Source organism: Pipistrellus kuhlii, unplaced genomic scaffold, assembly GCF_014108245.1.
Source record: "Pipistrellus kuhlii isolate mPipKuh1 unplaced genomic scaffold, mPipKuh1.p scaffold_m20_p_4, whole genome shotgun sequence".
In the NCBI taxonomy this organism is placed as follows: domain Eukaryota; kingdom Metazoa; phylum Chordata; class Mammalia; order Chiroptera; family Vespertilionidae; genus Pipistrellus; species Pipistrellus kuhlii.
The window spans coordinates 36,024,472-36,038,616 of record NW_023425540.1 but is presented as its reverse complement, the minus strand read 5'-3'; the positions used below and the strand labels follow the sequence as shown (position 1 = coordinate 36,038,616).

General features: G+C 45.4%; 1 protein-coding gene across 2 annotated transcripts in view; it reads right to left on the bottom strand.

Moving 5' to 3' along the window:
- SV2C (synaptic vesicle glycoprotein 2C) overlaps window positions 1–14,145 on the bottom strand; it is a 132,766-nt gene that overhangs the window by 49,637 nt on the left and 68,984 nt on the right. For both annotated transcript variants that reach the window (XM_036409771.2, XM_036409772.2), the window contains one exon: window positions 9,798–9,949. In XM_036409771.2, coding sequence (XP_036265664.1) covers window positions 9,798–9,949 — 152 coding nt within the window. The remainder of the gene's footprint in view (window positions 1–9,797; window positions 9,950–14,145) is intronic.

The following is a 14,145-nucleotide window of genomic DNA, read 5'->3' as shown; positions in this document are numbered from 1 at the left end:
AATGCAAGACGAGCGGTATGAAACGACTCACCTGCATCACCTTTCATTATAAATCAGGAAGCACAGGCCGCCCTTCGGACTGGCTATAATAAACTGCATGAAGGAAGCTCCCATTTCCCACTAGCGTCTGCATCGGAGGGAGGAGAGGAAAAAGTCAGCAAATCAATAGCCTTCCCCCTAAAATGGAACTGTGATTGATGCTGCTCTCGCACCGGGCCAGGACATCCGCCCTCCAGACGGTGAGTGACACCGCAGGCAGCCAATGAGAACTGAAGCCTGAAATCAGCTTCTTATTTGATGCTCAAAACACTGTTTTACTGAGGAAGGAGGACAGTCAATCAGAATGAAACTTCATTTTATCTGGATCCCTCCAATTTGGAAATCACGGTACCACACGCACGGGGCATTGGAGTCTTTTTGAGTTAACCCCCCCCCCCCCCCCCAAACTTTTCCTCTGAAAATGTGCTGTACCTTTCAAACAAGGCCATGGCAGGCAAACCTTGACTATGCTGCACTGTGATAAAACGGGTATGCTATTTGGAATCGTGCTTTAGAATCTGAATCACAATTTCCTTCAGAAACATGCCTAGACTGTATAATAGGGACTGATTACGCAGTGTGAATTCCTAATAAAACCACACACTTCATTTCGGGGGGAGGCAAATGGGCAAGTATGAAATCACCCTGGCTAGGCTGGTCTGGAAACAGGTGCTTCTAAATCACTGGCTCCATTCAATTTAAATACGTATCAGGTAACATGTCATGTCATATAAATCAAACTAATACGCCCATTTACATCCTCGCTTATAGCAATGCACAGCATTTCAAAGAAATAAAACAGCATTTGTTTAAAATAATTATTTGTACAGAATCCTTCCTAATAGAGTGCGTCCCTCCATGTTGTGAATGAAGGCAGTTTCGTTGTTTTGACATAAAAATTATTTCAACAACGAACTTCCCAACACCAAACTAACTAACTAACTACCGGTAACTAACTAACTAACTAACTAACTAATACCAGCTTTGAGCTGCAGCAGCTCGAATGCATTCCACCTGCACCTCTGAAGACCAGAAGAAGAACACCTAGACTGAAGGCAGATGTTTGGGAATGTTGGCAAGGACTGATGATCCCATGATCACAGGGAATCTCTATTCAAAGCGGAAACCCTGCAGATTCCCGCTCTGAATAGAGATTCCCTTCAGAGAGCTCCTAACCCATTCCTCAGCCTGGACTTACTCTCTAGGGCAGCAAAATGCTAAATTGGAATTAAGGGGCCAGTAGCGTTTTCTAGTTCGGGCGGGTCAGGGATGAGGCTGGAGAACACCAGGGCCTGGGGGATAAGTAAGATGGCCTCGGAGCCTTAGTCTGAGACTCTTTGGGCTACTTCCCCTGTTCCCCATGTATCTCATGCTCAGAAAATATTTAGTAAATGAATAATTAACATGAACAACAATGAAACTCCCGACGTTTCTTTTCTTTTTCTATCTTATGTGCAGAGGGCTGAATTCACTTCCCTGCCACCACACCATCAACAGCATCATGCAAACATACAACTTTATCTCCGCCTTTTATCAACATTTCCTTCCACGCCCTCTGTCAATGTGTTTTAATTGTTTTTCGAATTTGAATAAAACCTTTATATAATAAGTAGTCTATCGTTTTATTTTCATAATGGCAACCTGCTGGAGTCCTCACTTTTTTTTTAAACTTTTTTTCACTCAGCATTGTTTTTGTGATTTTTTTTTTTTTTTTACCATTATTGTTTCTAATGGATGCAAACTATTTCACCACCTTTTGCATACCCATTCCCCAGTGATAGACACGTAGAATGCTCCAGCCTTCTCCTTTCACAAAAAACACTGCTGAGAACATCCTCAGATATGGTGCCTTATGGGTTGACATATGAATGTGTATAAGCCAGGGGTGAAGTGTGGGAGGTCAGAGTGTACACATTTACACATTTGGACAAACATCATATGACTTTCTCCAGAATGACTCCCCTATGTATGTTAGAAGAAGGCCAATTCAGCCCCCCTCCCCACATCCCAACCTCGTCCTCTCCCTCACTTAGCGTTAGTCACCAAGGCCCCGGCCTCAGCGTGGCTCTGAAGAGGAGAGAGGGCTCTGGCTCCTGCCATTGACTCTCACAGCATATGGGCCCTGTTCACATGACCACTGCCTGGCACACATCCTCTCTGCTCCGCTGGGCACCATCGTGTCCTCTCTGAACAGGAGGAATGCAGGAAAGACTGCCCACACATTCACATGGAGCTGAAAGAGAAGGGACTTCGTGCAGGTGAGTGTGAAGGCGGGGGAGTGTATGGAAGGAGTGAGGGTCAGCGGACATGGAACCTGGTAACCAGCCCTCCTAGGGGCTTGCATCCCAAGTCCCAATGGAAACAAGAGGCAAGAGCCTGGGCTGGCTGCCAGGAGGGAGCAGTTGGTCTTTGTCCATTTTACTATCTTTCTACCCACTCCTAATCGCCACCTGAAAGGAAGAAAGGAAGAAAGGAAGGGAGGGAGCAAGGGAGCAAGAGAGGAAGAGAGGGAGGAAGAAAAGAGGAAGGGGAGGAAGGAGGGAAGGAGGGTCTTGAAGCTAGGAGCAAACCTCATCTGACCAGAGGAGATCCTCAGGCTCTGAAGCAACAACTAGCACTGCAAGGTCAGCTGGGGTGGGAGAGCTCTGAGCGGATGAGCTGCCTTTTCTCACCAGGATGGGGATCCCAGCCAGGCAGACACAGGGGATAAGGGTGGAAAGAGCGGGTATCAATGGAGTTTCCACTTCAGCCATAGTTTACAGAAATGTTGTTCTAGAAATTTCTCTGCTCTCCTGGCTAGGCCATTTAGACAAGCCATCCTGGAGGAGGAGGAGTAGGAGGAGGAGAAGGACTGGGAGGAGAAGGTGAAGGACGAGGAGGGGGGGATGAGGAGGAGGAAAGGCACTGCCTCTTTATATGGAGTCTTCGCTGGAAAGCTGGGCATGAGCCAGAGTGAGTGTAAGTGGCTCTGGGTGTCACACAGTAGAAGGTGAAACAGTGCAGAGAAGCCACTAAGTGTGGTTCTGAATTCCACTCCTCCACGTTGCCAGCTGGGGACCTTTAGACCAGTCACTTAACTTCTCTGGGTCTCAGTTTCCTTATCTGTAAAATGAGATAATAGTACTGCTCCCTGGGATCATTATAAAAATTAAACAATTAACGTAATTTACTCCTCAGAACAGGGTATGATACATAATAAATGCGTGTTAAATGTTAGTAAAGAGAATGACAGCAAATCTTTTTGCCAGGCGGTGAGTGGGGTGTCTCCCCGCTGCTCCTACTTCTCAGTCCCGCACTCCCCTTGGAAGAACCACCTCAGCCTCAAACATAAAGCCATAGAAGTCTGGAGGGCAAGCTGATAATCCTCTTGCCTTAACTAGCTGGTCAGTTCTGGAATTTTCCATCCTCCCTAAGTCTCCTTCCGAGTCCTCCTGGAATGCAGTCTGACCCAGCCCTCCTCAGCCCGGGCCAGCCCTCCTCGGCCTGAGCTGGACCTCCTCAGCGTGACAGCAACGTTCCCGAGGCCTCTCTGCTGCGAGCCACACACTCAGGCCACAGCAGGCCAGCCTCAGTCAGGCGCTAGCTCGGTACTCCTCAAACCATTACCGCTGACAGGCTGGCCTCTGAGAAGCGCCCAGGAGGGTCTGATTCAGCCGGGGCTGATTCCTCCCAGGATGGAACGTCTCCCGATGCTCAGTGCCTAATGAGCGCCTGACACAAACAAACGCAACAGTCTGGCTCCCTCCAGCAGCCGGGAAGGCCCGGATACAGTGCTGCAGGATGGAAATGGGAGTCCCGGGCCAGGGAAAGAAAAGGCGAGAGAAGAAGAGAAAGAAAGAAACACATCCCAGAAGCTGAAGAACCACTTTCGATCACAATAGCCTAGCTGTTGTTTAGCAAAGGCAACATCTTGGGCAGTGGACAAGCTACTTCCAATCCTGCTGTTCTAAGGAGCAGCTCCTATGGAGGTCTGAGTCCAATGCAGTGTGACGGGACAACAGTTCCTCGCTCTCAACTCTGCCAGCCACACCCGTCATCAGGATAGGAAGCCATTCCTGAAACTGCTGACTCACAAAGGCAAAAATAGCCGCAGGGCACAGGCTTCTTTAACCAAACTCATTAGGACTGGGATCAGACGAGTGTGGAGGGGGCGAACAGCCCCGGCAGGTCATTTATCACAACAGCTTGTGACTCAATAACACACTCATTGTGGGCTCCTCTGGCTCAGGCACTGTGCTTGGTGCTGTGGGGGTTATGAAGATTACTAAGCCTGATCTCTGGCTTCAAAGTTTCCAGAATTGGCTTAGAGTTTACTTTTCATTGACGCTGTAAAGAAAATTCTAAAAAATCTGGTCCCAAAATAAGGCAGAGGGGTGCAAAGAACACAAGGAGGGCACGAGAGGACAGCTTGGCAAAGCGCTGGGCTGCCTCTCTCCGTGCTTCATTTATGTCACAGCAAACCATTCCTTATCCTGTTTATGCTTGTTCATTTCTTTTATATTTTATATCGGGTCATACAGATGGTGAAAAAATGGAACGTGGGATTCTGGGGAAAACCGAGAGGCTAGTGGTTTCCTAGAATTTTTTAAAAACTTTGTTAATTTCTCATTTCTACACTCATTTCTAATTTAAAATTATGCTAGCTACTACAATAAATAGACTACCATGGATGTTGCTGTTATTAGATGTTAGTTAATATTGCTAACATGCTTTGATAGCTATGTTTTGAAATAATTGGTTTAATTTGTAATCCTGCTTAGTACATTTACTGTATTTAACAACACTGTTCTGCAAGGAGGCCTGTAGGCTGGCCCTGGCCGCCTGAGGGCGATGGGTTACTGCCCCAGCTCTGCAGTGCGGCCCAGCAGTGTTCGAAGCACGGGATCCTACAGTTCCTTCACATCCACACTGAGCAGGAAAGCTGCATGTCTTTAAAGCCCATGGCTCCACTTTACGGTCATGTGACTAAGGTAATGTGCCTGAGACAATGGCTGAAAGATAGAAGGCTCTCAACAAAGACCAGCACCCGTTCCCTTTCTGGGGAGCTTGCCTGGAGGAGCTGAGCCCTAAGCCCTATGGCGACTGGATTAATGCACAATAGAGGAGGCAGCTCCTCTGAGCTCACTAGTCAAACCTCAAAGGTCAGTGAGAGAATGTGGGCAAGCACTTCCCGAAACTGTGTAGGACTCTGTCCCTCAGGGAGAAGTAGGCACTGGGTGTCCTGGCGTGCTTGTTAATCCCCGCCGCTGCAGTGCTGACTAGGAAACGGGGCCAGGGCAGCCGAAAAGCTTGACAAAGCTCCCACACCCAGAAGCAGAGGGGAGGCCATGCGACTCAAGACCAGCTCTCGCTGCCTGGTCTTTCCCTGGCCACAGGGTCTTCCAGGGGACACACACAGCCTTCCCTGCTTCTTTCTTTAGCCAGGCAGCCATTCGACTCCCCCTCCTCCCTGCACCCCAGTTTCACCATTAGGGAGCAGAAATGTATTAGCTTCGCACATCTTATAACTAAAGGAAGCAAAGACAGCTTGGCCATCAGACAACCTTGGGAATATGTGTATTTCTAAGCCCAGACATCTCCTGTGGCTGGAGGGAGGGCTGGGTTGGGTCTGGCTCTGTGGATGCCCTCAGCGTGGCCCTGTGAGGTCTGCAGTGAAGGGCGGGCCAGATGGAGGCCCTGGGGCTGCTCCAGGTTCGATTTCCGGTCAAGGGCATGCACCTCAGTTGCATGCTTGATCAGTGTGGGCTGTAAGAGCTGAGGCATTTCCTGCTGAACTGAGAACCTTCCCACTTAGCTAATGGAATGTCCGTGCTGCACTCTGTCACGCACAACACCTCCTCTGATTCACACACACATTTAAGAGAGAAAATGACAACAGAGGGTCTAATGGAACGGACAGCACTGCCATCGGCAGCAATGCCGAAGCCTGGGCCTGGATGCGAGCTCTCGGCCAGAGTGGGAAGGAGCCGTGATTCAGTGTCCTGCCCCATGTTCCCCTTAAGGCTCTGGGACTTCCAGGAAATGCTGAGGCTTCCTGGTCACCAGGGGCCGTGGGGGAGGGGACAGGGCTACAGGACCATCTATATACACAGTTGTCTGTTCTCTCACACAGCGCTTGCTCTTTTGTGCATCGCTGGTCGATCCCCACTGTGGGCCAGACACCATGGGCTTGAGAATAGGTGTGGGCTCACGAAGAGCCACATTCTAAACACCTGGCCTCAGCACCCGACTCTTGTCTCTGTGGGCCGAGGCGTCATTTACACGCCGCAGAATTTCAGAGGGAAATGGAAAACCTTGCATGCTTTCAGAGGCTGCGTGGCAAGCAGATGAAGTGTTAACCCCTTGTCTGTTTTAGGTAAAGTAAAAAGATGTCTCATGGGAAAGAAGAGCTATTTGAGTGTCAAAGTTACTCTTAAAGCATGACTTCACACCTGTTGAGTGGGAAAGCCCTTTAGCCTGAATGAAATCAACAACACAGGGCGAGCCTGCAGGCCAGGCTGCTCTCCCCGCTACCCCCACGCACAGCCTCCCTGGGGTGTGTGATGAAGACCTGGACTTCGCAGATCACCCGTGGGAGAGGCAGGGAGCTGAAGAATCTCAAACCACTGTCCCCAGCCCAGAGAATCTGATCCAATCTATCAGAAACTCGATAGATAGCATGGGTGTCTTCAGGAGGTGGCAGAAGTGGTAAACATTTGTTTAAAAGTTTTTATTAAAAAAAAAACAGAAACAAATTCATAGATACACAGAAGAAACTGAGGGGAGAGAGATTGCCAGATGGGAGAAAGGGAGGGAGGACTGGGTAAAGAAGGTGAAGGGACTAAGAAATACAAATTGGTAGTTATAGAAGAGTCACAGGGATGTGAGGTACAGCATAGGGAATGTAGTCAGTAATATTGTAATAACTCTGTATGGTGCCACATGGGTTCTATACTTATGGGGGGATCACTTTGTAACTTATGTTAATGTCTAACCACTATGTGTAAACCTGAAGCTAATATAATATTGAATGTCCAATGTAATTTAAAAAATTTTTAATTAAAAGGAATAAAAGCAGCTTAGCTGGTGTGCTCAGTGGTTGAGTGTTAACCTATGAACCAGAAGGTCATGTCTAGATTCCCAGTTAGGGCACAGGCCTAGATGCTGCTTCATCCCCAGTAGGGGATGTGTAGGAGGCAGCCCCTTGATGACTCTTTCTTATCATTGAAGTTTCTATTTCTTTCTCCCTCTCCCTTCCTACCTCTGAAATTTTTTCTCATATTCAATAAAAAAAAATCTTAACTTCACCACTAAAAGAAGTATTCATGAAAAAGCATAACATCCATGCAGCGATGTGCACAAATCTAAGCACCCACCTTAATGAGGTTTTATAAATGAATACCTCTGAAACTCCACCCCTACCCCCTTTACCCATCAAGTTACAGAACATCCCAGAGGTCTCAGCACAGGATTTTTAAACTTAAACTCTTTTATTTTGAAAAAAAATTAAAATTCTTTAAGTTGGAAGAGTATTAACAATGAAATCAGCATGGGCATTTAAGAAATCTCCTCTGTTGATTCTAATATACATACTGTGTTGATTATAATAATTTGCTGTTTTTGACACACTTCTGGCCATACAAAACCTCCAATACTGTTACTGATTTCTACACCAGGTCATTATTTATCAAGGTTCCTTCAACATAGAAATTAATGGCAGCTTCAGGTACATTTAATTTTGTTGTACTGTGATTGTTTTTATGACTTTTCATGCATTATGATCTACAAGCTCCCCTTTCTCCAGTTATATATGGATAAAGCAGCCCTATTTGCTATAAACAAAAATGCCTTGTGTGTACTTGAGAAAAAGAAAAGTGGAGATCATGCTAAACATTTGTGGGTTGGCCACTGGTTGACAATTGGCAAGGCCAGAGATGAGATCTGGAGCCCCCTACAGTTCCTGGGCAGGGGTATATAAAAGGCAGGAGCCTGAGGAATGAAGGCCTAGTGAAAAAACAAAACAAAAACAAGAGCAACCACACTCAGGCCTGGTAGAAATATGCAGACACCAATTTGAACTCTGAGTTCAGGAAGGCCAGCAGGAGAAATTCTGAGATGTAATGGGAAGGCAGGATGAAGGAGGCGACAGCAATATACCCAGAAGCCAAGCTTCTCCGGAGAACATGTGGCCACAGTCAGGGAGCTGTGCTGTCTGTCATCAGAGGCCGAGACACACGACAAGGCTGGCTCAGAAGGAGTGCGGCTGCCAGGGGGTGCCCTGTGGGACTGCACCTGTGTGCACCTGAGTGATGCATCTGATTTTAATTTGCACAAATGGTACGCACAGACTCGCAGCAGCTCTGGGAGCAATGCTGGCACAGCTGGATTCTGCCCAGGCTCTGCACCTCCTCTTCGGCTCCTGTACGTAGGTGCAATTCCTTACATGACAGTGAAGTGGCTTTTCCATTCCCAGCAGCCCACACAGTGGGGCGGGAGTCAGATGCAGCTCTACGAAGGAAGGCTCCAGATGAATGAGGAGAAACGCCTTTAATTCCTCACGTGGTGCCAGAAGATGAGCCTGATGATGGATGTGGGGCCTGCCTGTAGGAGGGCATCTCTGGCCCAGAAGTGAACGGTCTCAAAAGGATGAGCCCATCCCTTGAGCTTGGCACCTCACACTCAGATGTTTGGCAAAGACAAGTTCTCTTCCGGCCAAGTACCCAATTCCTCATGTATTGTTCTTCTTGCAAAATACAATTTCGGTTTGCATGTCACATTTTATTAAAAGAAAGAGTGGGACAGCAAGAATTTTGTAACTCGGTGTGGCAAAACAAATGGCACTGCCTCAGAATAATAAGTCTGTCTTGTCTTTGATTTTACAAGAAGTTGGATTCACTTAAGGTTGTTCCCTAACAGAACTATGCTTTATAATGAAAAATTCCTCTGTTCTAAAAAAAAAAAGGGGGGCAGGAAAATAGAAAAATGAGTAAAAGAGTGGATTTTTGAAACCTAATTTCAGATTGATTAGATTTTAAACAGGACAAAGCACGAGTCTTTGAGTCATATGTGGTTATAATTTATACAGTATTCATATTTTTGCAAACTTGAGACTATTTGCACGTGTACACACACACACACACACACACACACACACACACACACACAACATCTCCCCATCCCTTTCCCTATAGATTAAATTTGGTTCCTGGGAGCTTGTGGCCTATGAGTAGGAGAGTTCTGCTCAGAGACATGAAACCTTCAAGTCTGCTGAGGTGGCAGGAGCAGTAAGCTCGCAGGAGGAGCTGAGGAGGGGATCTGCAGAGCATGGATGGGAAAGTCACCTCTTGGGTTCTGCAAATTGACAGCCTACGACAAGCTGGGATCCTTCCTGCTGCCATCCCAGTTCGGAGCTCCAGAAGAGATGGGGCTGACAGGGGGGACCCATAGAGGCACTTGTGTGCCTGGTGTATATGACAGTCCTCAAACCTCATGCTGTTTATATGCTGATTATGCTCTGTGCATCCTCTCCCATCCACATGGGCAGGGGCCGCAGAGTTGATAGCACAGAGCAGAATGCAATCATATCCCTGAATACCCATTGGCACAGTCTTACCTTGCACAGATCTCTGTACAGGGGGGGAAAGGTTAGACATTACAACAGGGAGAAACGTGATAACAGTACTGTTCTCAAACCAGCAGGTAGAAGAGAGAAAGGGGATGGGAATGGAGGCCGATTTAAAACAAGGTGGCCCCTGGCTGGGGCGAGGCCAGCCTCTTACCGTAGTGCGGGATGATGGCCCAGGCCATAGCAGAGGCGTAGATGCCGCCGATCATCCAGAACATGCAGAGCCAGCTCAGATGCTCGCCCCGCTTCTCTCGGGCCAGCACTTCCGCAAAGTAGGAGAACACAATGGGCATGGTTCCTCCGATCCTGCCAGAGATACAGAGAATAAGGGAGTTCAGGGCCTGAACCGTCACGTGAGATACAGAGGGCAGAATCAAAGCAAGCTCTCACAGCACAGGCTCTCTATCCCAGCTTATCAGTGAATGTAGACTTTCTATTACTTTATTACTTTAATAGATTCAGTTCTGTGTAATAGAGTTTTATCTCTCTAAAGCAGTGGCTCTCAACCTTTCTAATGCTGCGATCCTTTAATACAGTTCCTCGTGTTGTGGTGACCCCCCCACCATGAAATTATTTTTGTTGCTACTTCATAACTGTGATTTTGCTACTGTTATGAATCGTAATGTAAATATCTGTGTTTTCCAATGGTCTTAGGCTACCCTACTAGCGATTCTCAACCACTAGCAGGGTCGCCTATGGTTGAGAACCGCTGCTGTAGAGTCTAGAAGTGTGATTCCACATGACTTCAGATGCAGCACAATTTAGTGCCATCTCACCAGAGTAGCCAGACAGCTCCCAGTCCATCAATCAGACCCCCAACAAGACACAAGCGTGAGTAGTGCTGTCAGAGCTGGCTCGATGCCTCACCACGTCAGGCACACAGTCCTCTGTCAGCTTGCTCAGGACCTCAAACCATGGACAGCCAGTTGAATTGAAAAACATTCAACTAAGTTTTGAACAGAGTTAAAATGGTTTCATGACAACACACAATTTTAATGGGAAATAAAATGTCTGTATCTGAAATCATTTGACGCTACTTCTTTATTCCCACTCGATGTGATGTATCCGTTTTCTCTGCACCATAAGGTCCCAGGTCCCTAATCTGTGACCTCACTTCTCAATGCATAAAAAGAGTCCCAGTTTTTATTGGCTTTTCACAACCTAATTAATGTTTCGTCGGGATTCTGGATGGTTCATATGTAAGAGCAGTAACTCACACTTTGTGAAGGCACCATTGCATGTCAAGATATGCCAGGCCATGCTGAACTGAGAGCAATGTACTCCAGGGTGACTAAGATAGCAAGTAGAAGGCTGTAGACTCGCCAGTTAGTTTTAAACAAATCATGTTGCATAAAAGAGACTACCAACTTATAAGGGCATATGAGCAATCCAGCTGGTTTTAATTCAATGCCTCTTTTTTTTTTTTTTTTTAGGAGATTATTTTTGCATGGATGTATCTCAATGTTTGTCAGACAGACAGCAAGGAACTCTAATATCAGTGAATGAATGAGTGAAAATGAGGGAGGGAGTCTATGTAAATCCTTTGCAAAGTCCTTCAGATTCAGAGACCTATAAAACAACCCAAACATTCACATTTCTTATCGTGGGCAGATCATCTCTTTTGGGGAAAACATTGCTTCTTGTCTTACTGTGATTTTCTTTAGGCGAGAAAAACATTACAGTGTGCTATGATGTTAACTATTACTATTCCCTTCTTCATCAGAATACTTATACATCGTTTACATAATTTATGTTTACAAAGACGAAGCAATTAGATCAGGGTGCTTATGAAGGATTTTTTCTCAGAATTGGATAGTAAGCCTATTTTATTAGCTGTCAAAAGGGTCAACTCTCAATTGTCCGCAATAGGAGGCGAAAATCCATATTCTATATAGGTGGGTTCCAAATTGACATAATTAAATAGAACATTAATATCTGGCATTTCAGAATTGGGATTATTCCCTAAATATATTAATTTTAGGTTCGTACAACTTTAATTATAGGAACTAAAGAAACTAAATAAAACTGTATTAAAACACATTCCTGCCCAGGCGGCATGGTTCAGAGGTTGAGTGTCTCTGCTATGAACCACAGTTTGATCCTCGGTCAGACCCATGCTCGATCCCCAGTGTGGGGCGTGCAGGAGGCAGCCCATCTATGATTCACGCTCATTATTGATGTTTCTTTCTCTATCGCCCTTTCCCTTCCTTTCTGAAATCAATAAGTAAAAGCAAAACATTCCTAGAATGAGTCGGGAGCCCTCTCCCATCCCCTTGTACACATGAACATGCACATAGACACACACAAGTTCCTCAAACGTTCTGTATTTGACTCAATACTAGGCATCTGGTGAATATCATGAAACATTGCTTTTCCTCAGTAACTTAAGACAAATTCAGGAGTGGATACTGTGTAAGGCAAAGGGTGTATCAGCTTTACAGACAGGCTTTCTCTTCTGTGGGGAGAATGAGGCGCATACGTTCACTCAGTTTATCATGGCAAGAGGAAGGAGAATGACCGATATCACTGTCTGCACAAACCGTGAGGAGAAACGGGGAAGCCTGGTTGTCCTAAGGCCTGTCCACTTCACAGCCAAACCTCCAGCTCAGGTGGCAGTTTAGGGATGCACTGTTCATCCCTGTCCCTCCTCAAACTGACTTATGCTGGCTATTGAGGTGGGTGGGGATCCGGGCTTCTTCAATGGAAGAGGGAGGTTGCAGATAAAAATAACTGTACTTAAAATGGCTTGAAGTAGGACACCTTAGGGGAGAAATTATGGGATGTCTGATGACTTCCTGCCCTGAGGATGGACTCTACTGAGTAATTCTGCTCTGCTTTCATTCTCCAGTGAGCCTGTGACATAATAATTTCATTCTAACTTATTTCACCTGGTGATTTCAAAACAGTCCCTTACCTCAATCTTCCACTTCCCATTTCTGGGAAACGGGCGTTAAGGGAGAACATAAATAAGAAGGAATAACTGTTGTAAAGTCACAGGTTCATGCAGGTGAAACAAGGTAAAGTCCACCAAGAGCTCTCTAAACAGTATGATGGGTTTATAAGAAGAATAGTGAATGATGTTGTCCATGCAGAAATCACAGTTACAAATAGTTTGCATGAAAAACATCCTTTTAATCCTTATTCAGAATCAACAAAAGAGGAAGGAAGACACAGGCAAATTGCATAGCAATTCAGAAGCAATTAATTATGTTTTGAATTGGACATGGAAATAAACAGTTAAAAGCAGCAGCCCCCAAGGATGGGCTTTTCAGCTCCTTCTTCATGAAGTAAATAGGCTATCACAGAGGAGGTTGTTCAGAAGCTTAGATGAAAGAACAGAGATCTAACGGGCTCTGAATGAGCTGGGTTTGCACAGAAAATGAGATTGCTATATTGACTAGAAGCCACGTGGCTATTGTGAGTAATCAAGATAGAAAAGGAGAACACTTAATAGTAACCAAACCACTCAACACATCAAGGTGGGACTCTCTTAGGCACCCTGGCAGTGCTAAACTGATGGGTGGTTTGGATAGATTCCGTCCTTCAATCTCTAAAGCTGCAGTTTACAGAATGATAGTCTTGATATAGGCAGTTGCTATTTTTCAATATTATAGAAACTATGAATAGAATAGTTGGTAGAAAATGACTACTTTAAAAATATTGAGATGTAAATGAATAATTAAATTGACACAATTGTGTTTCTAAGAAAACATAGCTTCAATCCAACCCCTGGCCCTTGTTTGCTATCAGATTGGTGCCCTGAGCCCCCAAACTTACAGAAGTCTATGTGTTGACAGCAGCAGACCTGGTGCCACTGGGGGAACAGGTGTGGTCATAGGTCAGGATTCTAATGCTGCCTGAAAAAAATTAATCCCCCTATTGAGAGAGCTGGAAGAATGCATTCATTCCTACAGCACCTAGATAGTGTCATGAAAAGAAATGATCATTATGATGAACTGTAAGAAATGATGATAAAAATATGCAGACTTTTCCAGCCTGTACATATCTACTCATTGCTTCCTCTACTCACCCTCCCACCCACACACCATTTACCCATCCATCTATCATCTCCCCATCCACCCTCTAACCCAGTCATACTCAGCCAGGCACATCACCAGTTGCTGGGAGTACAGGCTTGAAGATCACAAGTTCCTGCTCACAGAGTGCATATGGCTAATTTTTCACAATTACAGGTTGTGAGTCTAAAAGAACTTTTGCTCTGTTACTTCTCTCTTGAGATCAACAGCACCTTTATTAAAGGGAATACAGGGAAATAAAGTGTCCAAAAGATCAACTTTATGTTGGAAATTCTCATAAAACCCATTGTCTAAGACAATGCTTTCCAATAGAAATACCACATGAACCACATATATTTTTTAATTTTCTAGAAAAGATATTTAAATACAGCAAAAATCAGGTGAAGTTAATTTTTATACATATTCATTTAACCCAATATATCCAAATATTATCATTTTGACATGTGATTATTGTGAAATTATTAA